Source organism: Acomys minous (assembly GCF_964271855.1).
Source record: "Acomys minous genome assembly, chromosome: 3".
Taxonomy (NCBI): domain Eukaryota; kingdom Metazoa; phylum Chordata; class Mammalia; order Rodentia; family Muridae; genus Acomys; species Acomys minous.
This window is the reverse complement of record NC_140485.1, coordinates 41,955,261-41,980,658: the sequence shown is the minus strand read 5'-3', so window position 1 is coordinate 41,980,658 and position 25,398 is coordinate 41,955,261. Positions and strand designations below refer to the sequence as shown.

The window sequence follows — 25,398 nt, the reverse complement described above, 5'->3', positions numbered from 1 at the left end:
TGAGTCCCAGGCAGACACGAGGGTAGGATGCCCATACCGGGCTCAGAGGCAGCCTGCAGCGTCCGTCTGATTCCAACTCCCAAGGGGATTCAGCAGCGGCCTGCCAGAGATCAGCTGGGTGAGCAGACTACTGCTGGACTCTGGCTTCCGCCTCTTTCCCTAAGTCAAAACAATTGAAGACCCTCGGTGGTGGCTTGCCTCAGCTTTTCTAATCTCACTCCCTTGTGCTGGGTTCTGAGTGTGTTCCGGATCGCCGGCCTTCTGCTTCTGAACTCCAAGGCCTTCAGGCTGCGAGAAAAGCTCCGGACAGCGCAGGACAAGGCAGTCGCCTGCTCCCATATCACCTAAGCTACAGTCTCCGAGGGACGTCTTTGGAGTGTACTGAGGTGTAGCCTAATGTCCGGCATTCAACAAATGGACTTCTGGTGTGTGGTCAGAAGGGAAAAGCCATTTACTTACTTTCCTCGCCGGTTTTCTGGCAACAGTTGAAGGGGACTTGCCTCCGTGGACTGAGCTGACCCAAGAGAAGGGAGTCTTGGCGGGGATACAGAGGCACCACACACAGGTAACTGGTGCCTCACAACGACACAGGTGGACTTACCAAGAAAGCCGGAGGGAACACACACTTGCAGGATCTCTCCCAGCATTGGTCAAACCCCTCCCCCACTTTCAGGCTTCAGCTACTTCCCCTCCCCACTTCTCTTCCTCTCCTTTCGATGGCCTGGAAAGGCAGGCGCGCTTAGTCAACAAATGGCACGTGGGAGAAGTTGGAGAGTGTTTGGTGAGGACTCTTCAGAGCTTTTCACAAGAATCCTCTGTACACAAAGTAAGTGGCGTGTTTACTTGGGCCTCTCCAGACTGGGGCAGTGCGTCCGCTCCGCTGAGCATGGTGGCTTCGGAAAACAGAAAGGAGAGAAGAAAAGGTCAGGGGTGCGGGAGTTGGGTGCGGAATTGGGCAGGCTCCGGAGGCCTGTGCTGAGGCGACCGCGGGCCTCGCTGAGTTCTCGGCCTGGAGGCCCTCTTCAGGCCTAGGCATCGTTGTGCCACCGTCGCCGGAGTGGGGCTGCTGGGATCCAGGGACACTCTCGCCTCTTTTCTCTGCTCCTAAAGGCTAGGTGGACCAGGGAGCCGCCTCCGCTCTACTTTGTGTCCTGGGGCCAAAGCCGGCATAGGCTAGGGGTGGGAGGTTATGGTGGACCGGGGAGGACCGGCAGGCCATTGTACATTGGCAAGAAAGAACCTCGTAGAGATGAGTAAACTTGCTACCTCCACAGGCTGGGAGCCCCTATCCCAGTTTGGGGTTACGGGGGCAGCGTGACTTCCAACCCAGAAGCCTCCATTAGACTGATCAAGTTGTCGGCTGCAGCGCTGGCTGCCGAAGCGCGTGGAGCCGGAGACCTAGGCGAGCACCAGAGCTTGGGAGCGGGGGCCCAGCGGCGGAGAGAGAGAAGCCCGGACCCACCGGCGGAGCCGAAAACAAGTGTATTCATATTCAAACAAACCGACCAATTGCACCAAGCAGGGAAAGGGAGCATCCAATCGGCTGGCGCGAGGCCCCGGCGCTGCTTTGCATAAAGCAATATTTTGTGTGGGAGCGAGCGGTGCATTTGCATGTTGCGGAGTGATTAGTGGGTTTGAAAAGCGAACCGTGGCTCGGCCTCATTTCCCGCTCTGGTTCAGGCGCAGGAGGAAGTGTTTTGCTGGAGGATGATGACAGAGGTCAGGCTTCGCTAATGGGCCAGTGAGGAGCGGTGGAGGCGAGGCCGGGCGCCGGCACACACACATTAACACACTTGAGCCATCACCAATCAGCATAGGTGTGCTGGCTGCAGCCACTTCCCTCACCCACACGCTTTATCTCTCACTCTCCAGCCGCTGACAGCCCATTTTATTGTCAATCTCTGTCTTCTTCCCAGGGATCTGAGAATTGCTCTCACACACCAACCCAGCAGCGTCCGTGGAGAAAACTCTCACGAGCAACTCTTTTAAAATACCATCATTTCAAACCTTTGTGGTCTTTAAGCAACAACAGAGGGAAAACCCAAAACAAAACAAACAAACAAACAACAACAACAACAACAACAAAAAAGCCCAACTAAACAAAACTCTTGACAGGAGCTTTGACAACGACGAGAGAGAGGATGCCTCTTAAAGGTGAGTCCGCTTCTTTCTTCTCGATTTCATTATATTTCAATATCCTGGCAGGTCTCTCCTTCCTTTTCCTCCCCTCTCGCCGGTCCCCTCCCCCACTGCTACGCCGGGAGAGTTGGGCCGGAGAAGTTTCCGTGCAGGAGCCCAAACTTTCTACTTCCAGCGAAAGCCCGCGTTGGAGGGCGACGGTCCGAGAGCCGCAGCAGCGCAGAGCTCCGGGCGGGCGCCTGGCTCTGCACCAGCGCAAGTGCGTCTGGAGCTCTGGGATAACAGCTAGGCTGCTGGAGTCCCTGCAAACCGTGGCTCTCCGCTGCAGCGTCTCCAAAGGCTCGCGGTCAGCGGGAAAGGACGAAGAGGCTCCGCCGTGCCCCAGGCCGCGGAGAGCAACCACCGGCGATGCTTTTGTCCAGCCAGGGCCAAGCAAGCGCGCAAAGAGCGCCCAACCAGCCTACTCTCTGCGCCGCCTCCCGCCAGTCCGCGCTCCGGCTTTGTGCAAGATCCTCCGGGGCACAGAACTGCCCGAGGCACTCCAGCGCCAAAGGGTCATCGCGCCCCGAGCCAGCCGATCCGACTCGCTGGGCACCGCAGCCGCGCGCTAGAGGCTACAAGAAACCCGGAGCGGGCGCGAGCCGTGAAGGGAAGCCACTAGGCCGAGGCGGTCGGGTGCGCTCTCCGAGGGAGCTCCGAGCCAGCCGATCCCAAGGACTGCCAGCTTCCATCCAGCCCCCAGGGCCTTCGCCTTCAGTCTCACTCAAGGGCGGAGCTCGGACTTGGAAACAAACGCCCGGGCTCTCCAGGCTTTTCACAACTCTATCTTGCGAAAGTTGGGGTGTTCCCTGTCCAGTGGACTCCCACCTCCGACTCTTGGTGGGTATTTTCTCATGTCTCTCATTGACCAAGGTGTACCCGATGTTTCCATTTCAACAAGTTTCAAACTGGAAAGGTGATTTGATGCCCCCCTTTCGAGTGTACTGATTTTTTTTTCTTTGTGTGGCCTAAAGAAAAAAAAAATCTATATAAAAGCACTGGCTTTCCCTCTGGTCGGATCACGTCCTCTCCCAGCTAATTAGTCTGAGTAATTCGAGAGCTTTTGGATTCTAAGACCCCAGGAGGAAAAGTGGCTTTTCAAAGTTCAGAAAGTTGTTGCCTCTTTCCCGGGGCAGATTTCCTCAGTCTCCCTGCTGGCATAATAGCCTCGAATTTTAGCAAGTGTAATTGAGGGAAATGGAGTTGAATTTCAAGTGGAAATGCTTTCTTTTTCGAGCGCAAAAAAACCCCTGGCCTTTCATTAATGAGCTTTCTGGAAAGTTTAAAAACAAGTAAATGTTCAATGTTCTCTCTCTCTCTCTCTCTCTCTCTCTCTCTCTCTCTCTCTCTCTCTCCATTTTGGAAGTTAAACTCGAACTTGGGAAGGGTTGAGGAAGAGATAGGAACAGAAACCCAAGTGAAAAGCTAAAATGCTTGAAAGCCTAGTAAGTTTACCAAAGAGAAAGAATAATTGTTGCCACTGACTGGGGGGGGGGGTGCTACTGGTGATATTTGCATATGTTAGAAGGCAATTTATGAGTTGTTATCATTTGGCCCTGGAGAGTAAACTTTGTCATCCTACTTGCTAATTTCTAGGAGAACTATCTGGAGGAAAGAAACCAAGTTTCTCTGAACACTTCAGCTAAGGAACATGAGATGGTGGAGCGGGGTGGGTGTTGAAATTTAAATAATTAAAACAATAGCATAGTTTGAGAGCTCTGACTTGTGTTCAGGGCTGAGAGTAGAGAGGGCAGAGGTTCGATGGACTTGTGGCCTAGGACCTTGTGGCCTTGGAAATTTTGGGCGACTCCTTCATTCCCGAAGCCGGTCTTATAAGCCGTCCAAGGCAATACAAAGCCCTAGCCTAGGCTGAGGGTTTGGGATGAGGCAGAGGGGTCTAGCTTCTCTAAGAACAGGACTGCTTCCGGGGGCAGGGTGTGCCCAGCTTCCCAGGGTGCTTTTGCACTGAGTATTAAAGATTACTTAGGTAATTAGATAGCTTCTTAGAGGGGAGGAGGGTGGGAACCCAGCAAAACCGGAACCTGAAGTGCTATCACCTTCCCAGTTGCTTGGGAAAGTAATCAGCCAGCTCTTACTGGGATCAGCGAGACAATTTTCTAAAATGGCATCACGGAGGTCCCAGCCAGTGACATTAGTCTGTGTAAAAGGTGGTTAGAGAGGAGCTCAGGAAGTTTTACTGTTCCAAACAGAATTCTACGCCCGCCCCCCCCCCCCACGCACCTCCTACCTTTTGCAAGCTTAAGTCCTATGTATAGGTAGAATGGACGTTTTGTTCTGGATGCAGTTTCTGCTCATGACATGATCATAGATTCAGGAACCAACCTAGAGACAGAAGGAAGGCTTTAGAAGACCATGGAAACCCTCTGCTATGTCCACTCATAATCAGACACTGAGAAAAAAAGTCTTCATCCTGGACTTTTTTTTTTAAAGCTGCCTCCCAGTTATTTTAAAAAGTTAGATCATAAAAGGTCTTGAGGAGAAATTTGTATTTCTTGGAATTCTTTGCAGGGTGAGAAAATTAATTGTCCTCACAACCAAAAACAGGAAAAAGAATGATTTCTTCAAAATAAAACAAAAAATTGATGCTGTGACTATTTAATTATTTAACCCCCCCCCTTTTTTTTTCCTGGGCAAACCTCCTGAATGGGCTCTTTATTGTAACGCTCCCTTCCCAATTGAGCTCCCCACGGTGCCCTTGTATCTTTTTACAGCCCCTAACAACTCACACCAGTAACACAATTACCTCCAGATATTTATAACAAGAAATTACTTTACTTTTTTCCCCACCTTTCTTTCAAGAACCCCCTTTTTGAAGGAAGGTAGGGAGGACAGGTGGACTGAAAGCATTGAGGAGAGCTGTGATAAGATTCACAGTGATAAGAGTCCCTCTTTTCTCTTTGAGAGTTGGAGAGTTGTTGGTTCCTTTGCTTGGACCTGGTGTTGCTGATTTGAGAGTCTCAGCTTTGCTCTTTGGGTTTGGGGGAGAGGCACAGAATAGAAGCCATTGTTTGGTGTCGGTAGACTTTGTTGACCGTGTTCACCCCCTCCTGTTTGTACTTTTTAAAGCCGTGAGGCGAGGTAGACAGCATGTGTCACAGTACAGGAAAAGAGAGGAAGAACCGAACACCAGAAGCAAAGTTAATCACAACAAATGAGGTTTAAGGTAAAAAAGTTGGGCTCACCACTTTCTCAGTCCCAGAAGAACTGAGAGACTGATGATGCAGTTCCAACTAGAAAGCTCTTTTGGGTTTGTGTGCGTTAGGTGGTGGTGATTAAGGATAAAGGAGGAACTACAAAACTTGGTTCTAGGGATCTTTGGACAAGTGGGGTGCTAAAATTCCTTAGGAAGGGAAAGAACTCGTGCTGAGGCTCACCCAGACTTTCTAAACCCAAGCCCTCAGACCCCAACAAGACCTTCACTCCTGTTCTCCCCCTGACGTCAGTGTTAGTTGCCTCCCCAGCTCTGTTTCTCCTCCTGTCTCCCTGGTACTTGTTAGTTCCCCAAAGTGAGACTCTCACCTCCAGATTCCCCATTTCCCCAAGCCTAGGCAAAGCAGCATTGCCAGAAGGATGTGGATTTCTATGGGAGAGGTTACTGGAAGTGTGGGTTGGGTTTGGCGTTTCTAGGCAGAGGATCTGGCCCTGGATTCAGGTTGAGTTCCGAGTGGGCCTCAGACAACCAGTCAACCTATGCTTCGGGGCCAATTTGACACATCTTTCTTTCCTTCTGTTTTGTCTTAGGCAGAAGACTTTAACTAGGGAGGAGCAGATGTGTGAGACCTTCTATTCTAAGAGTGGACATATATCCCAGTTTCCAGGCAAGTTCTACGGGGGCTGTTTTGGGCTTCAAAAATCTGAGTGTTTTAAAAACCATAGTTCACATGGGAGAAAAAAAAAAAAACCAAACCAAACCAAAATAAAACTGGGTCATTGTTTCTTCTGATTAAAAGGCTAACTGTGAAAATATTTGGGGAAACGGATTGTAAATGTTAGATTATTTTATTCGCAGCTCATAAATTACACTTTGCATGCACAGGAGGGCAGAGCTAGGTGACCCTCAGATCGCCCCAAGCTGTTGAGTAACTCAGTTTCTAAGAAAAGGAGGATTCTCCAGTCCAGGCACCACGTCTTCCTCAGTAGGAGTACAGGCCTACCTGTGCAAAGCCCAGGATTAACTACGATTTTCTTGCTAACAGAGCCCCGTATTCGAGCCCCGTGGGATCCGGAGGCCGCCAGCCAGCGCCAGCATGCAGAACAGTAAGTGTCTCAGGTCTTTCGCTGGACTTTTGGGCTGGAGGCATGCAGATCGGTTGGTTAGGGGAGCCCGCAGAGTCTTGGGCCCTGCAGAGTCCAAGCCACCGGGCATGAGGGAGGAGGCCTGGGACCTATTCCGGCAGCACCGGGTGAGCGCCAAGTAGCCCGCGAGGGAGGGCAGGGAGGAGTTTGCTTTGCTATACTCCAGAAGGGCAGAGGCTGGGGCCCTTCAAAACTACTCGCCCGAGTTTTTGAAGCTGTGGTAAAGAAACCCCACCCCCCCAAATCCTGTAACTCATACCCCCTCCCCGCCCCTGCCCGGGCTCTGACCCCAGAGAGAGGGGCTGGGCCGAGCAGGGCGGGGCAAAGGCTTCTCCTGAGAAGAGAAGGAGGCCCCTTCGGGTTTGGCCAAGGCTGAACGTCTTCCTCGACCCAGAGGGGTGAGGGGTGGGGGTGGGGGGTTCCCCTCCCCTAGTCAATCGCAGGCCAGCTCCTCCCCTACTTATCCTAGCTACAGGCCTAGTAGGCAAGGAGAATAGAACACCCAGGGCCTGTACCCTGATAGAAAGCGAAGAACACACCGTGTAGAAAGCAGGATTTACTGGGTCTGGGAAGAGAGTGGACTCTGTGCGGGTAGGGAAGTGGAAAAACCTTGTACAAGCAAGTACAACTGCCTGCGTCCAGGTTAATTCAGGCTCGTGGTGCCTTTGGTTTGAAAGCCTTTGTGCCTCTCTTCTTACCTTTGCATAGGCCCATCGGGCCTCAAGTGTTCTGCTCAGCCAGTAGCTGCTGGTATGTGATAGTAGAGGTAAGCCTAAAAGACAGTCCTGGTAGCCTGTGAAACTAGGCCGGGTTAAGGATGGGCAATCTACACAGGCTTAATTAAGGCTACAGCTGTGCTTGGGAGCGTGGAGAGGCCTAAGTCTTCTAGAAACCTGAGGTTGTGGAACTGCACAGACTTAGGACTCCCAAGCAGCTGGGATCCGTGTTCTGGAGCAGCTGGTAGCCCCCCACGCTCCCACCCCCACCCCCACTGATGCCACAGGATCTCGCTAAGCTCAGAAAAGGGAGCCAAGGTGTGAGCTTTGCAGCCGCATTTCTGCAAAACCCATTCAGACCTATACCCGGGAGCTCAGACTCACTAGCCTTAGGTTTTCAGGTGGGCCGAGGCTCTCAGCCACGAGTGCTTGAGGCTCTGCTATGGCCTGGCTGGCAGGCCCATAGGGGCGCGCACGGGTCGCGGGTTGGCCTGTAGGCTTTGTGCCGCTGGTTCCCGGGTGTGCGCGAGGAGCGGAGCATCCAAATTGACACCATATGTTTTCATATTAGAAGCTTTGCGGTCGAATTCTAGGCGCATAATCATCGCCACTGGGCGAGAACGCCAGCAGTCCCTAGGGAAGGGACACAATGATTGAGGCTTAACCTCTAAAGGGGAATTTAGAGCTATGTTTCCTCGCTGCCATTTCGATGCTGGCAGAGGCGCTCTGGCCCTATGTCTCTCAGACCAGCACATGCGAGCTGCGGCTGCGGAGGTGCTGGACACGTTATTTGTGCAAGAGAGGACGAGGAGGGTCTATGGTCGCTAGGGCATCTGTAGACTGGGAATTATCCTGGCTTTGCTTGGGGAGTTTCTTTTGATTTCTCTGGGACGGCCTTGCTTTTTCTGGGAAGGTTTCTTTTGCCCAGAGAAGTGCCCCCATACTTGCATGGTAAATGAGATTTAGAAAGCCAGGGTAGATGGTAAAGAAAATTTAGGAGAGAAACCGGAAGCGCAGGGTAGGCCTTGTCCTGTTGGGGAAGCAACTGTCTCCTGCAATGTGCAATGTACCCTCTTGCACTTGGCCAGGCCGGCCGGAGCCGAGATCCCTAAACGCCTGTCACTTCTCATCGAATTGAGGCCCCGCCCTCCCTCGGTGAGCTATAGCCCCCCTCCAACCCCAAGCCTCAGGCTACCCTGAAAACGCAGCTCCCCTCGAAGGGGATGTGAGTGCAGTTCATTCTCGTCTGAGTGATCTACAAATAGGGACGGAAAGGGTCGTTTTATCACGGTCCCGTTTGTCGTGACGATGCAATTTCCCGGAGCGGAGCACTGTCACAAAGTGACAAGGCTGCCACAAGCGCCCCGACTGATCTTTTCAATTAGCCTTCCATGCATGATCCGGAGCGACTTCCGCCTATTTCCAGAAATTAAGCTCAAACTTGACGTGCAGCTAGTTTTATTTTAAAGACAAATGTCAGAGAGGCTCATCATATTTCCCCCCTCTTCTATATTTGGAGCTTATTTATTGCTAAGAAGCACAGGCTCCTGGAGTCAATTTATCAGGAGGCTCCAAGGAGAAGAGAGAGGAGAAGAGAGCAGAGAAGAGAAGCGCTGAGAACCACATCTCCTGAGAGGGCTTCTGTCTAGACACGGGGCTGCAGGTTGGAGATGTCTGAGGAAGTGGAAAGGGGGGACTGGCTTTATTTGTATTCCTGTGGTTTCCTAGGAGGGTAATTCAGGGAGGCGCTCCTTTCCTAGCTCTAGTCTCTTAGACAATGGGGAGAGGCTGGGAGAGACAGGAGTTGGAGGAAGGACAGGTGACACTGCGATGTGGTCTTTTTCTTTTTCTGGTTTGGGTTTCTATTAATATTTGTGTCCTAGGCTGGGGGGGGGGAGGGCGAAGTTCGGCAGCGGAAGTAAAGAGGGTAGTGGCGAGTGTGAAGACTCCAGGCTCTGCGCACCACTTGGGGCAAGCAGACCTCAGTGTGATGAGGGGATTCCAACCCTATGCCTGCTGTGGAGGCACGGATTGGGGTTCACTAGCTACAAATTTGTCTTTCTGGTTCTTTTTTTATTCTACACACACACACACACACACACACACACACACACACACACACACACACACACAGCAATGTGCTGGTTGCCTCTGCCAGAGTTAAATCGTGATGCTAAGGTTTTATAATCTTCCGTGAAGCTGTGCAGGGCTTTGGATTTGCAGTGCTGTTCCAACACTGCAGAGACTTCTGTGTGGACTCTGTGGTGACACTCAGAGGTGATGCAGAGAGGAGGTTTTAAGAGCTTGTTGTTTGCCCCTCGTGGGACCCAAGCAAGGCTGGAGTGGTTATGAAGGGGACAAATGGGCTCAGGGAGCTGCTGCGGTGACGGTAGGGAGTGGGTGGATATAGTCCCATGGATGTCCCTGTCTAACAGCAGTTCAATGGACAGGGTTGGTCTGTATTTGAGTCTGGTCTGCTCAATGCCCTGCATAGCTGGTGGTTCTGTTATTGGCTTTGTTTGTTTTTGTTGTTGTTTTTTGTTTTTTAAATCAGGACCTGATTGCTGAGGTTCTCACGGGTTGGCAGTGAGCTGAGGTTGCATTGTGGTCCTTTCTTCCTTCTTCTTCTTCTTCTTCTTCTTCTTCTTCTTCTTCTTCTTCTTCTTCTTCTTCTTCTTCTTCCTCCTCCTCCTCCTCCTCCTCCTCCTCCTCCTCCTCCTCCTTCTCTTCTCTTCCTTCTTTGGCTCTCCTTTCCTCCCTTTCTTTAGGTCACAGCGGAGTGAATCAGCTTGGTGGTGTATTTGTCAACGGGCGGCCACTGCCGGACTCCACCCGGCAGAAGATCGTAGAGCTAGCTCACAGCGGAGCCCGGCCTTGCGACATTTCCCGAATTCTGCAGGTGATCCTCCCATGGCTGCCCTACTTGCCGCCCCCTAGCCCCCTCCCCCACCCCGCGGCCCTCTACTCTAAGCAACCTCTCTTCATTTCTTACTGTAAAGGCTACTAATTATGGACCCCCCCCTACCCTCACCCACTCCATACCCCACCGACTCCCCTACCTTCCAGCTTTCCCCTTTCCTTCCACCAAGGTCCCTGTCTCTTTCAACCTCAGCCAGTTACGTAAGATAATTCATCTGCAGAAGAAAAAGAATGTGTGTGAATTAAAAATATCTTTTCATTTGGTAAAGACATTCATTATGGCAAATAGTGTATAAACTCTAATGAGCTGAGTTATAAATTGAGATAATCTCATTCCCCTCTCCCCATCCCGTGCTAACCTCAGATTTTAGAGATTTGTTTGCATTCTTCATGCTTATGAAGAATGTATATGGATTTTAGAAGCCAAATGCCATTCACTCCTCTAATTCACATTTGCTCAATTGGGCAAACTTTTAAGGGAAAACATTAAAATTCAATTATTTTTCCCTTTGTCCTTTAGAATATAATACTACTTTAAGCAAGGTCAGCACACACACACACACACAAAATTAACCTAACTTCGTTTTGATGCATCTTCGCATAGTGTTTAGGAAAATAGTTTTAAAAGCTTTTTAAAAAATAATTCGAAGTGTTTGAAAGTATCATCATATTTGTAGTTATAGGGCTACAAATGTAATTTTAAGAAAAAAAAAAGCTCTCTACAGTAAGTTCTCGTACCATTGAAGGTATATTTTTGTGTTATAGACCCATGCAGATGCAAAAGTCCAAGTGCTGGGCAATGAAAACGTAAGCTTGTCATTGTTTAATGCATACTTAAACAATTTTATTTTTGTCTTGAAATTATTAATAATGTGGTTTTCTGTCCACTTCCCCTATGCAGGTGTCCAACGGATGTGTGAGTAAAATTCTGGGCAGGTATTACGAGACTGGCTCCATCAGGCCCAGGGCAATCGGAGGTAGTAAGCCAAGAGTAGCGACTCCAGAAGTTGTAAGCAAAATAGCCCAGTATAAACGGGAGTGCCCGTCCATCTTTGCTTGGGAAATCCGAGACAGATTATTATCCGAGGGGGTCTGTACCAACGATAACATACCCAGTGTAAGTTCATCATGAGCGGTCGCTTCCCTTGCCCCAGGCTCCTCACTCTCCCCCTCTCTTTGGCACCTCTTTACCTCCTCCCACCACTTCCCCTCCCTCCCAACATCTTGCTCTCTCCTCTTTCCCCTTATTTGCACGGGGCTCTGTGGTACCTGGGGCATATTGAGAAGCCAGCTTTGACTTTTTGACCATCTGGAAAAAAAATGGGAGTCAAGTGTGAAGAGTTGTTCACTTCATTTGTATACCACAGGCCAGGGGTCAAAGGAATTGGGGTGGGGCGGGGTGGGGGGAGGGAGATACTTGAATAGGGGAGGAAAATTTAAAAAAAAAAAAAAACTCGAACCAGATTCTAAATCCTCCCCAAAGCACCTGCCTGAAGCTTCCTTCAGGCAACATGCTTCCTTCAAGCAACACACATTCATTTCTGCTCTACAATAAAGGAAATCTCTAAGTTAAGTTGAATTTTTTTTTATCAGGGAGTCTTCCAAGAAAGCAGACATTAGTGATAGCTACAGAGGTGAACTGGCACCTACAGACTGCTCCCTCCCTTTTACCCAACTCCATTTCCAGGAAGGAAATGGCAGCTGCCATTCTTTCCACAGCTACAAATCCGCTGTCTATCCCAGGGTGGCTAGGAGCTTTGGCATGTGGTCATTCTTTAAAGCTTGGGGGAGCTGAAATGGGGACCCAAGATGTGCCTTTCGTAGACTCTACCATTTGGTTTGATTTGCAGGTGTCATCAATAAACAGAGTTCTCCGCAACCTGGCTAGCGAAAAGCAACAGATGGGCGCAGACGGCATGTATGATAAACTAAGGATGTTGAACGGGCAGACCGGAAGCTGGGGCACCCGCCCTGGATGGTATCCCGGGACTTCAGTACCAGGGCAACCCACACAAGGTAAAAACTCAAGCAGCTATCTCTCTGAAATGTGTTTTCTTCTGGGCTCCTACTCCCTAGAAACATAAGAGAGCACTCTCCTGGAAGGCTTGGGGACCCTAACTCACATTTTGTGTGTCCAGCATCTTGTTGACTCAGGACTGTAAGGGTTATGTATGTCAAGAATTGTATAAAGTGGCTAGGAGGTTGTGGAGCCTTGTGGTGCCTTATTCAGATTTGACATTAAAATGCAGCCCAGCCCATTTGCAGTACAAGTGTGACAAGTTAACACACTGACAGGCTGCGAGGTAAACATAATTGTATCATTTGCTTTTGAAGTAATTGACAAATTGTGTGACTTTGAGTAAGGTGGTAGGAAAGGGTGAACCCCCTAGAAGCATGGCCAATTTAAATCCTTCCAGTAGCGGTCCCCTCCCCCAAGTTTAAGAACTTCAAAAATTTTAACCCGCAGCACCCACCAACCCGGTCCCCGAATCTGCACTCTTGGGGTCTACTACTTATCCTCTGTGGGTGGCAACTGGTTAGAAATGGGGTGGGGGAACGAAGTACTGGGCTGAGGCTGCGGGGAGAGGCTCTGGGCCTGGGGGCACAGATGGGAACTATATCTTCCTGTCCCAGGATCTGTGAGAAAGCAGGAAAAGGAGTGGGTGGGTTGGCTCTGTCCCCTTCCCACTCACACCGAGGTAACTTGGTCAAGAATAGGAAACAGTTTCCCCCGAAGATTAATCGGTATTTGTTGTCCTCGTGACAAGGAGATAATATGCGGGATAATGGGACGTGGCGTCTCACTCCTGGGAGCACTACAGAGCCTGGGGGCTTAGGGCCATGGGGCGGCACAAGGACTGAGAAGGGGCTGCTGTGCATCGGTGAGCTCTCAGACCGGGCCCCGCGTGCAGGGCGCCTCCACAGAGCCGCGTTAGAGAAGGGAAAATCGGTAACAGTATGCGAAATATCTGGTACAAAGGATGCTTCTGTCACTCGCAAGAATTTGTTATGGGAACAATCCTGTCGCTCTGTAATTGCTCATTAGAGAACGTTTTGTTTCTCATTAAGGCGACATGAATAAGCGTCTAGTTGAAGGAGACAGCTGTAGAAATGTTCCACAAGAGACCTCTGGACACGATTCGGCACCAATTGCCAATTAGACATGTCAGTTTTAAGAGCAGAAAACAATATAGGACGGACACTGGGACGATAGGGAGAAAAGCGCTCCTTTCTGGTTTCCCAGCTCCGCTGATCTTGGCCAGTGCGGGCCTCTGGTGCGCAGTCCCCGACTCCCTTGGGTGACCCCCCGCCCACGTGACTGGAGCCTGCAGCCTTGAGAGTTGGAGTTCACAGGTCCAGGCCTCTCTGGTCTTTAGAAGGACCAGGTAGGGAAAGAGATAGGCAACCTGCGTGGCTTGAAGTTTGAAACTGTAGGTTTTCCCCATGCAACTCCAACTAGTGGCCTTCCACTCTACACCCCAGCACTCTGGAGTCCCGCAATCCCCTTCCCTGCCCAATTGTGGCCAATAGGCCCAGAAGTTCACACCTAGTCCACCCCTGGGCCTCCCCAGTGTTAGGGGCTCACAATTGCTAAAGGACCAGGAAATGAACACTCTTGTTGCTGGGTTCCTAGACTAAAGTCCCAAGCAGTAGCTTCCACTAGAGCAGGTCTTCAATCCTGGGAGCAGGAGAGCCAGAGACAAAACGTGAGGGCCTGGAGTTGATTCATTGGGGGGCAAGAGGTGGCGCTAGTTTAGGGACTTTTTACTTAAGGCAGCTGCTAAGTTACTAGAGGATGCTGGTTCATACACTTCTTGAGTGTCCCACCCATCCACCCTGCTTACCCCCACCTAAGTGCATTTACCCCAAACAGGCTCACTGCCCCGCCTAACACGTAGGGAGGAATCGTGGCTCAAAAGGAGCTTAGAATCTTGGGACTTCGGGTTCTGTTGGTGGGTGTCAGCTCTCCAAGCTTAAGTTCCTAGGAATTCCTCTGGCCTTTTTAGTGCTAGGAGAGTCTCCCTCCTTCCTTGGCCCCCTTTCCCATCCCTGATCTTGGATTTTAAAGAGTCCATTTCCAGAAGCATAAGGCGAGCTTAGGTCTCTGAGGGAGACAAATATGGTTTCCATCTGATCTACGCCACGCGGCGGTGAATAAAATCCTGACGACCGTGGGCTGACAATAACTAGACGACTCTATCCAGTCCCAATTCTCCAGCGATTTGGTGGTTTTAGGGATCACGAAGACACTTTTTTCTCATCTCCTCCCCTTGCCCCAACCCCCATAATACCCAGGGCCTCTATAGGATTTAGTCAGCCTCCTTTCAACAGATGCTTCGATGTTTTGATCTGCGCTCCAGAGCTGAAAAGGTTCCGCAACCGCGTTGCTATCTTTTCTTGCTTGTTTTCCGCCTCACTGATTAAGCCACTAAGAAACTAAGGAATGATTTTATTTCCCAGCGTCCTTTTTTCTTCTTTCTTCTTCCTGATTTCCCGCCTCTCCCTCTCTCCTCTCTCTTCTCCCCTTTTCTCTGTCTCTCTGTCTCTGTCTCTCTCTGTCTCTGTGTCTCTCTCCCCCCTCTCTCTCCCCCTCCCTCCCTCTCTCCCTCCCTCCCTCCCTCCCTCCTCTCTCCTTCAAGGAAACAAATCCTATCCCCTTGTGTCAGATGGTCCTGGGGCTGGGATAATGGGAGACGCTTTCACTCTCCGCTAGGATTAGCCTGGGAGGTGCACGGCGCCCATTGAAGGGCCCTTCTTTGCACCGCTAGGAGGAGGACGCCTTTTAAAGGAGATATCTTAATTGTCTGCCACTTAAGTTTATCGTGTGGGGAATTAGGGACCTTTAACTCCTAATTTTAGTTTCTTAAAAGATTTAAGGGTGGAAGGTAAAGTCACTAAAGAAAAATAAAAAAACAACCCCCCAGCTCTATCTAAATGACCACTCAGTCACCTGTATGCAAGCAGTTGCTACTTTTAAGGTAGTGAACACATTTTCTTTTTTTCTCCTTTATTAATTTATTCTTGTTACATCTCAATGGTTATCCCATCCCTTGTATCCTCCTATTCTTCCCTCCCTCCCATTTCCCCCTTATTCCCCTCCCCTATGACCAGTGAACACATTTTCAGTGTTGCTCCCTGGTTTGGTTAAGAGGTGGTGGTGGTGGTGGTGGTTAATCCTGCAGCATTTTTTTTCTCTGTCTTGACTCTGATTCCACTTAAAAAAATAAAAAAAAAATGAGTTAAAAGGCAGTTTTCCTGCTTCCGCTCTTAACTTTCTCCTTAAATACCACTTCCCAAGCTAGTGAAAGTCCTAGGCTTAGAGCACCTGCGCAAGCGTATGTGTGAGCAGTGTCTGAGCTTGGAGGCCTATACCTATAATCCCTATGTTTTAAAATTAGGAGGATGTCAAAGAAGCAGATGAGAACGGAAAATGCTATCTGCAGGCATCTTCGGAGGGGGACCCTCAGCTTTGTTTAATTGGCATGATCTAATGTGCTAGAAAGGGACCAGGGGTGGGGCCAGGGCTTTTCTTTTTTGGTGGGGGTGTGAGTGACCAGACCGGATTGGGTTCATGTTTTCCAAAAGCAGTAACCGATGGAATTTTCTAGTACACCCAAAGGGCTTACCAAACAAACAAACAAACAAACAAAAAAGCATCCTCCTTCACCGAATGCAACAATAAAAGGGAAAAGGGACAGACCCTCCTCATTTCCCCCCCTGGGGGGCACTTTGAAAAGTCCTCAAGAGACCTGGGGCAGCAAATTAGTACAGCCACTTGTGCCCCTACACGTGAGTTCCTGGAGTCCTTCAGCAGGCGACCCTCCCCTCCCCCACTCATCAGATGTAGGGCAGGACGCCTGCGGCTTGTTTACCAATACACGCTCCCATCTCCTCTCCCTTTTCATCGTTTTCTTCCATCTCAGTCAGCCTTCCAGTCTCTTTCTCCTCTCTACATTTGTCCCTCTGTCCCGTCCCTTCTTATATCTTGTTGGCCATCATCTTTTTGGAGCCCTCCACCTCTCTCTGCCCCTCCCCCACACTATTCTTCCCCTTCCCTCCCGTGCTCTCTCTTTAGCCTCTCTCCTTCCGCCTCCCCTCAGCCGCAGCTCGAGTCCCCATCCACCCTCCCCACCTCCCTCCACCTCCTGCCCTGGCCCCCCATCCACCTCCATCCCCACCCCCACCCCCCCACCCAAGCGCCCTAAATAGCACCGAGGTGCCCGCTCTCCGGACAGTGATTAATGATAGCAGAGCAGAGGGGTTAACACACTTCGCTGAAAAGTCTGTTGACTGGGCTTCTTGTAACACAATGTGGCCCGCTGCACGCCTCAAGAGAATCCTTTTGTTGTCCGTGCTCATTGTGGCCTCAAAATTCTGCCCACGAAAGTTTGCCAACGCTCCTGCCCCAGGAGTTTAATAGTTTCCCTTACTCGCGAGGCATTGTGTGGTGCTGAAAAGCAGCCCCTCGCTATTCAAGTGTTGGTGGTCATCTCAATAGATCTCCGAGGGCCCATATGGTGGCCAGTGCCGATGAATCCGCCTGTTTAAATGGGGGAGAAAGTTGGGGTTTTAAAACATTTCATAGTTCCTGAAAAGATCCCACTAGATCCTGTCACAATTCCCTGACCGCTTTGAAGGCCCTGCCTATTGTCTCCTGGTTATAAATGATATTCCTGGCCAAGTCGATTCCCACAGAGGAGGACTGGCGGCCCCTCCCCCCAAACTGGCCAAGTTTCTAGGATTGGGAGGGGATAGTCCCTGTCGGTATCCCGTGGGGGCCACAGGCCTCAGGACCCAAGACTCAGTCTGCAGTAGTACCCTGGGAAGCCCAGCCAAGGCCAGAGCCCTTCCCTTCTCACAAGCTGCCGCCTTGCCTGCCCGGCAAGGTGCATCACAGAGCCAGTTAGCCCTAGTGTACATCTCTTCACCAAGCGCAAAGGAAAACAATGAAACTTTCCCTGTTTAATGATAGAAATTACATTAAAAGTGGTGGAAATGCCCTAATTAAAAATGTACCACTTAAATGATATGCCAAGGACTCAGCTGCAGCATAGCATATTTAGCTAGTTAGTGAACTCGCCATGATTTCTTTTTTAAAATTACACGTTAAAAATTTAAAAGAAATCTTACTTTTCTCTGGTGCAACACATTACAAAGAATGGACAGTCCTTTTATCTAAATATAAAATTCCATTTTCAGCAATTATAGCCTGTTCTTGGTGATGATATAATTACAGCTGTGCTCGTAATAGGTGTCAAGGCGAAACACACTCACACAATGGTTGAATAAAACTGCAGAACAATGCAAGCACTTCTAAATTCACAACCTTTAAAATGAAATTGACTGTGCAGAATTCAAATAAAAAGTAGATAAATATTTTTTTAAAAAGATTACAAGCTTGGTTTGGTTTCTTAATAGCATTTTCTACAAACCTATCAACATCTAATTGATTAGATGGGAATTACTGATTATAGATCAGCTGAAATCTTGCACATCACTCTATTTTCCCAACACAGCCATAGGTAAATACTTTCTGTAGGGCAAGGAAACTGGGTGAGGTGTGTGAAGAGTCAGTCAGCACTGAAAGATCCGTTTTGCCTGGAAACTTTTTGGCTTGCTTTGTCATTCAAAGAAATGCTACTTTGTGAAAGTGTTGTCAGGTCTCCTCTAGATAGAAACATAAAGGAATCCCTGTCATAAAGGAAGGCTAGCACTCGATTGATTACCTCAGCAAGGCTTTGCGGAGATTTAGACTACCCAGTGCTTGGAGTTTATAACTGTACCGAGTCCCTTCCATTCTGACTTCTCTTATTGTCCTAATCTTTTTGTTGCAGATGGCTGCCAGCAACAGGAAGGAGGGGGAGAGAACACCAACTCCATCAGTTCTAATGGAGAAGACTCAGATGAGGCTCAAATGCGACTTCAGCTGAAGCGGAAGCTGCAAAGAAATAGAACATCTTTTACCCAAGAGCAGATTGAGGCTCTGGAGAAAGGTGATGGGAAAATTTCAAAGTAGAGAAGTCTTAATTCAAAGTAAACGCCACACCAACAGTACCAAGGGCTAAATTTAGTCAGGGCCCTTTGCATAGAGGACTGAAAAGCCCCTGATTTTCTCCCCCTGCTGCTGCTCCAACACCTTTTCAGGGTTGTGTGTATTTTCTTTCTTCTTTTCACATACCAATAAACTGAAAGATTAAAACTCTGACATACAAAGCAGATGATGATCTGGCTGTCTCAGGCCACGCATGGGGACAGTCGTTGGATGCCATTCCAAAGAAAACTGAACTTGGTTCTGGTGGGGAAGACCTTGCAAGTACAGTCGACACACTGTCAAGTTGTTTGAAAGGAAACTGGTGGGAGGAGGCGGGAGTGGGGTGGCGAAAGCCAGCCTGATCCAGTGTTCAAATATTTTGTGTTCTGGCATAACCTATAAAGCCAACTTACTCTTCCAGAGTTTGAAAGGACCCATTATCCAGATGTGTTTGCCCGGGAAAGACTAGCAGCCAAAATAGATCTACCTGAAGCAAGAATACAGGTACCGAAGGACCGTGCTGGTTTTATGCCTTGTGATTCTTATATTTTGCCTTGTCTGCATACCAGTCATTTATATAACCAATAACAGGGTCAGTTTGCAAATATTCTCTTGTCATGGGTCAAAGAGGTTGGAAATGGAGGGGCTTTTGTCCGTGGCTAACCTGCTCCACATATTTCCAGGTATGGTTTTCTAATCGAAGGGCCAAATGGAGAAGAGAAGAAAAACTGAGGAACCAGAGACGACAGGCCAGCAACACCCCTAGTCACATTCCTATTAGCAGCAGTTTCAGTACCAGTGTCTACCAGCCAATTCCACAGCCCACCACACCTGGTAACTTGAAATGCCAACTGCCAAGAAAGGTTCTTCAACCTGTTTGCTCTGGGCTCTCCCTTGTCCTATAATGACCTTCCACCTCTCTCTTTTCTCTTTCTCTGCAGTTTCCTCCTTCACATCAGGCTCCATGTTGGGTCGAACAGACACCGCTCTCACCAACACGTACAGTGCTTTGCCACCTATGCCCAGTTTCACCATGGCAAACAACCTGCCTATGCAAGTAAGAGAGGCTGGCCACCTGCTGCAAAGGGCAGGGGATGGGTTAGGGCTTGCAGACCCCATCAGTTGCATTTAGCCCCTTGGGAGTCCTCGTTGTGACAGTGATTGCCTTGGCCAGTAAGCTCTGAGACAAGTCAATCCAATCTCTTTTAGGTGATTGGTTGACTGATTGATTGATTCATGCCCTTGAAAAACAAACATTCGATCTGTTCAGTCAAGTTAATGTGCCTTTTATCATCATGTTAGCTGGATAATGTGGGTGGTAGTGAGGTCTGTTTTGGGTACCAATGAAGCTTGTGCCACCAAGTAGAAATAATGGGAGCATAATATAAGGTAGTGAGATGTTAGTATCTAAAAACTTTGTGTTTATGTTAGTGTGTTTATATTAGTGAGTACAGAACCAGCATAAGCAATTTGAAGCTTATTTTTGGTCTGTGTGAGAAACTAGTGAGGAAGAAAAAAAAAAAGAGGCTGAGAAGTAAGATTCCTCTTCACACAGTGAAATATATTTAATAAAACAGGGGAATTAGTTCTTTCTATATTTAGAAGTAAAAATGTAATAGAAATTATTTGCTAGAAACTTAGTGTTCGTCAACTGAAGATGATATGACAGGTTGGCAGTAATCCTTGCTGCCTAGGAAGCTGGACGTTATTCCTCATTTCTTCATACCCTGGCCTGTGGGGTTTTTTTTTTCTTTTCTTTTCTCAAGACAGGGTTCCTCTGTGTAGCCTTGGCTGCCCTGGACTCATTTTGTAGACCAGGCTGGCCTCGAACTCACAGAGGTCTGCTTGCCTCTGCCTCCCTGAGTGCTGGGGTTACAAGCTCTGGTAAGTGCTTTTAGGAGTAGGTCCTAGATTAAGCTGCCATTTTCTAATGTAAGCTGTACAGGGTTCTTGGTATGGACTAGACCTTTGTTGCTGGGGGGATTCTAGATGGGGGGATTCTGGTGGGTCTTCTACATCAGCATTCCTAAGTTTCCGGTGTCGACAACCATTAGATATGCCTGATGGTATGAGACTGGCAGCAAGAGCCTCTGATGGGATCAGTTCTGGGGTTACACTGATTATTTATTCACAATTGAACATTTTTTCCTGAACATTTTGGAATTCCCCGCTCCCACTCATTCTGGAATTTAAATAATGCCAAAACCAAGGTCTTCCAATCTTCAGACCAATATTGGAACTAGATAAGCAACTTCAGAGCACTTTGTCACGTGCTTCTTTTCTATTGCACCTGGCTTCTATTGGCCGTAGTGCAAGTGATGTAAATGAGGGGAACAAAAGCCCATTAGTTGGTATTGCTGTAACTATCTTGGGAATTTCCAGAAGTCAGGTTGCCTAGAGGAAGTGACTGTAGGAATTAGAATTGCTGAAATTCTGGCAGGGCCCTTTAGGCCTGTTTGCCGTCTTGAACTTGACATGAACAGTCATAATTGTCCTTTAATGAGGCCACAGAGCATCTTGTGCAGTTTTACATGATATAGCAACATCTAGGTTTCTGTGATGGTGACATAATTGTACATGGAAAAACAAAATGAGATGATTAAATTGATGATGGATTATATTAAGCTTGCTTCCACTTACAAAGAAATATGTTGGGTTGATTTATTTTGAGCTTTGCCTTTTAAAAGTTACAGAGACCGTACAGTTACAAAAGTAAATGGCTTCATTAAACAAAGGAAATAAAAACAATCTGAAATTTTACTGTTCAGAGAAAATCCTTCTTTAAGTTTAGAAATGGGGAGGGGTAGTCTCTCTCTCAGTGGCTTCATCCTGTTGAGCAGAATCCTCTATGTCTTGTGAAGAGTGGACATGCTCCCCTGGGCCTTCTCTGGCAGAGATCAATCTTTGTAACAGAGGATCTGAGGATGTCATGCATTTGCTGAGCAGAGCAGTTGTTGCTGACTCTACACTGCTGTTGATTAACCTCATGAAGTTTTTGACTGCAAAGAACCATGACAGCCCTCTTGAAGGGGCTTTATACTGGTTTTCCGTATTTCTTGTTTAGTTATAAGAGAAGCTGATTTTGTCAACATTTCATTTCTGAATGCTTCGAAGATATGAACCCAACTTTATGGATGATACTCAATCAGGGCTTTTGGGTCAGTTGAGACAGTTGATTCTCAGGTTGTGTTTAAGTTATATTCACCGACATTTCTGACCTCTTTAGCCTGACTTCATTAAAACAACAATCAAACAAACAAACAAAACAAACCTCTAATCCTCCAAGTTCAGCATTCGAAGACTCCCAAACTCCCTATATCAAACTATCCAGAGAGTCTTATTGCTCTCTGCCCCTGAGTTTGGGGATTCTAGCATCCTCATATAGATCCAGGTTTGTGGAGTGCGGGAATCTCTCAGGCTAGTAACTCGAGCAGAGGGAAAAGATAGTGCAGATGCCAAAACTGGACGTTTGTTTGAATTTGCTGTGTCTTAGATTTTGGCACACAGGTAGCTAGCTTTGCTCTGGTGGTGGCCATTGAAGAGCCAAGCTTAGACTCATTATATGGAATTCTAGTCCATTCCAAAGAGACATAAGTAATGACCAGGCTTGCTGGCAGGCCTTGGGGAGGAGGTAAGCTGGGATGTGATTGTGTGATGTGGTTCCAGTAATCATAGGTTTTTCTTTCTCCTGGCAGCCCCCAGTCCCCAGCCAGACCTCCTCGTACTCCTGCATGCTGCCCACCAGCCCTTCGGTAAATGGGCGGAGCTATGATACCTACACCCCTCCACACATGCAAACACACATGAATAGTCAGCCCATGGGCACCTCGGGGACCACTTCAACAGGTGAGCTCTCTGCAGCTGCGCAGAGGGGTCTACTGAGCCTCTTTGGCCAGCTGATCTCCCACAATGTGCTTACCATAGACTTGAAAAGAAACTTCTTGCCTTGCATTAAGGGGCGTGTTGAACCTCTCTCTTGCTATACTTGTCTTGAGAGAAAAATGATGGAAAAGGGACATTCAGTTAAGTTAGTGAGTTGACACCATGTAGATGAAAGTCATCATTTACAGTGTTGAATATGAAGATAAGGCCAGAGCTGGACAGTGAGGATCCACTGAGCTTGGTGTGGGCACTTTTGGGAAGACTTTTACATCTTCTAGCTTCTCGATGCTAGCCGAGGAGGTAGCACATAAGTCTTCCAGGGATGGCTGCACTGATAAACTTCTAAATGTTGGGGAGGGAGACGTGGGTCTCATGAGGTATGTGTAAACACAGCCTCTAGTTTCAAAAGGTCTGATTTTCTTTCTAATGGTTGTACTATGAAGTGTTAGGAACTTTAGAAAGTCTGTGTGTTCAAGCTGTGTTCCATCTTTAGATCTACCTATGTGGCTGTTTTTATATTCATTTATAGGACTCATTTCCCCTGGAGTGTCAGTTCCTGTCCAAGTTCCCGGAAGTGAACCCGACATGTCTCAGTACTGGCCACGATTACAGTAAAGAGAGAGAGTGATTGAGAGAGGAAATTGTGTTCACTCAGTCAGTGACTAAGTGGACACAGCAGCTGCGTGTTCATGAAAGAAAGAGAAATGGCTGTTAGAAGCACTTCACTTTGCAGCCGTGTCCTGTATTGGAGCCCAGGAATGGACTAGAAACAAGAACTTTGCGTACAGAAGGCACGGTATCAGTTGGAACAAATCTTCATTTTGGTATCCAAACTTTTATTCATTTGCTGTATTATTTGTAAATGGGCATTTGTATGTTATAATGAAGAAAACAACACAGGCTGGTGGATCTTGGATCTGTGTTGGCTTATGTCGTTGTTTAACAGAAACCATGATGGACAAGATTTGCCATGGATTTAAGAGTTTTATCAAGATATATCGAATACTTCTACCCATCTGTTCATAGTTTATGGACCGATGTTCCAAGTTTGTATCATTCCTTTGCATATAATTAAACATGGAACAACACACACTAGATATATGTAAGAAATATCTGTTGGTTTTCCAAAGGTTGTTAACAGATGAAGTTTATGTGCAAAAAAGGGTAAGATATAAATTCAAGAAGTTGATAGCTAAAAGGTAGAGTGTGTCTTCGATATAATCCAATTTGTTTTATGTCAAAATGTAAGTATTTGTCTTCCCTAGAAGAAATCCTCAGAATGATTTCTATAATAAAGTTAATTTCATTTATATTTGACAAGAATACTCTATAGATGTTTTATACACATTTTCATGCAATCATTTGTTTCTTTCTTGGCCAGCAAAAGTTAATTGTTCTTAGATATAGCTGTATTACTGTTCACAGTCCGATCATTTTGTGCATCTAGAATTCATTCCTAATCAATTAAAAGTGCTTGCAAGAGTTTTAAACCTAAGTGTTTTGCAGTTGTTCACAAATACATATCAGAATTCACCATTGTTGATTGTAAAAACCATGCCAAAGCCTTTGTATTTTCTTTATTACACTATTTTCTTTTTAACCTGATAGTGTGGTGTTACAAATTTTGTTTCCACATTAGGTTGACATTCTAAGTCAATGGTTACTTTCATACACATTCCATTTTACAACCTGATAGTCCTCAAGGAAATAATTTTTAGACATCAGAAGTTGGCAATGTATCAGAAAAATCCAAACAAAACACTTACAGCTGTGTGTAGATCTGCATCCTATAACATATATAGAAAATGGTAATACTTCCAATTTATCCATTTATTTAAGTTAAAAGCTCAAAGTGTAGAAATGATTTTAAAACATGCAACAAAGGATTCACCAGCAGTCATGTTTTGAATGAGAGCTGGCATTTTCAACCTGAGCAGCCAATCTCCACAATAATTCCACTAAAGCAATACCCCACGGTTGAGTTCTGAAAGCTGTCGCGCCCGCTCCCTGTTCTGTCTCCCTCCCCTGTGCACACGAGGCATCGTTTCCCACTGAAGCCCTACAGCTGTTCTCATCTGAGTTTTGCTTTCTGTGCTGCCGTGGATGGTGGGAGGGTGGAGGGGGAATGTTGCATGTCAAGGAATAATGAGCGCAGACACATCAACAGACAACAACAAAGCAGACTGTGACTGGCCAGTGGGAGTTAAAGGCCTTCAGTCATTGGCAGCTTAAGCCAAACATCCCCAAATCTATGAAGCAAGGGCCCATTGTCGGTCAGTTGTTATTTGCAAAGAAGCACAGATCTGATCATGTTTAAAGTGGCGGCACGCAGGGCAGGAGTGCCTGAGCCCAAGCAGTGGATGGGGAAAAAAAAAAAAGCCTTTGTTGGTTAGAAAAAGGCCTGCCTGACTGTTATTTTCTGTCTATTCTGTGCAACACTTAAGTCAACATAGACACATTTTCTTCAGTGAATTTAAGTGAAAAATCTTGGGGACCTGGCTGTCTGGATTAAAAGTATCTATACATAGAGAAACATCCTAGGGGGGGTGGGGGAAAAGACACTTCCATTGACTCGAACTCTGATTTTTTTTTTTTTTTTTTAATCCTCAAAGGCCAATGATCAGAAATAAATTGATTGAAGGATTTCAACATAACCTTACACTCCAAACATCTCTCCCTTGGTACTTTTAAACAGCTCACTGGCGTCTTCATTTCAACAGAGTTGCTCTACATCTAGAGATGCCATCTTAACTGGATTGCAGTTTTTGCATGTGTGCTTGCGAGTCACTGTCTGTGTCAGTTTGCACTGCCTGCCGGCACATACACTCTGTTGGTACAATCGTCCTTGCAGAAATTTCCACCTCCTGACATTTTGCAGCTTCCATTCCCTAAGGGATATGTGTTGAAGGGACTGTCAGAGAAGAGCTGTGCTGTAGCCTTTGCTGGCTGGATTGCTTCTTCCTTGAAAAAAAAAAAAAAGAGCAGTTTCCAACTGGCTGTGATTTGAGCTTGTGTCAGGCAGCCAGTGCTGGCCCGTGGCTCTGTCAAGTAGAGCACACAGACTACAGAGACTGGCACAAGGCATGCTGGGTATACTCTCTGGGAGTGATGTGAGAGCTGAGGGTCTGGATGTGTGCAGTTGGGCACATATACAAGTCCTCAAAGGGTCAAGACTGCCAGGGCGCAGTGGCACAGTTTGGTATATCCTGAAGGAGGGATGCTGTGCAAGCCTCTGGTCCAGCAAGATGAGGACAAGCAGCCTTGCCTTCTGTCCATATGCACCCTAGAGAGATGAGCTATCCGTATCCTAGGTTGTGTGGTCCTAGGGTCTAGGAGTTGGCTTTTGACTCCTAG

General features: G+C 47.7%; 1 protein-coding gene across 4 annotated transcripts; it reads left to right on the top strand.

Moving 5' to 3' along the window:
• Positions 1-929: 929 nt before the first annotated feature.
• PAX6 (paired box 6) lies at positions 930-23,649 on the top strand. Of its 4 annotated transcripts, XM_084774345.1 has the most exons (13): positions 930-2,154; positions 5,941-6,017; positions 6,396-6,456; positions 9,980-10,110; positions 10,896-10,937; positions 11,032-11,046; positions 11,981-12,146; positions 17,966-18,124; positions 18,584-18,666; positions 18,846-18,996; positions 19,104-19,219; positions 21,858-22,008; positions 22,574-23,649. In XM_084774345.1, exons 3-13 carry the CDS (start codon positions 6,447-6,449, stop codon positions 22,657-22,659), a joined length of 1,110 nt encoding a protein of 369 aa, XP_084630471.1. In that variant the 5' UTR covers positions 930-2,154; positions 5,941-6,017; positions 6,396-6,446; the 3' UTR covers positions 22,660-23,649. The 4 variants fall into 4 exon arrangements, with proteins under 4 accessions (XP_084630471.1, XP_084630472.1, XP_084630469.1 ...); XM_084774346.1 differs by lacking the exon at positions 10,896-10,937; XM_084774343.1 differs by lacking the exon at positions 10,896-10,937 and having other exon boundaries at positions 11,032-11,247.
• Positions 23,650-25,398: the final 1,749 nt, after the last annotated feature.

Excerpts from the sequence above, each read along its gene's own strand:
- PAX6 (XM_084774343.1), top strand. Across the intron at positions 11,248-11,980 it reads CCAACGATAACATACCCAGT|GTGTCATCAATAAACAGAGT; the intron begins GTAAGTTCATCA and ends TTTGATTTGCAG. Across the intron at positions 18,997-19,103 it reads TCCACAGCCCACCACACCTG|TTTCCTCCTTCACATCAGGC; the intron begins GTAACTTGAAAT and ends CTTTCTCTGCAG.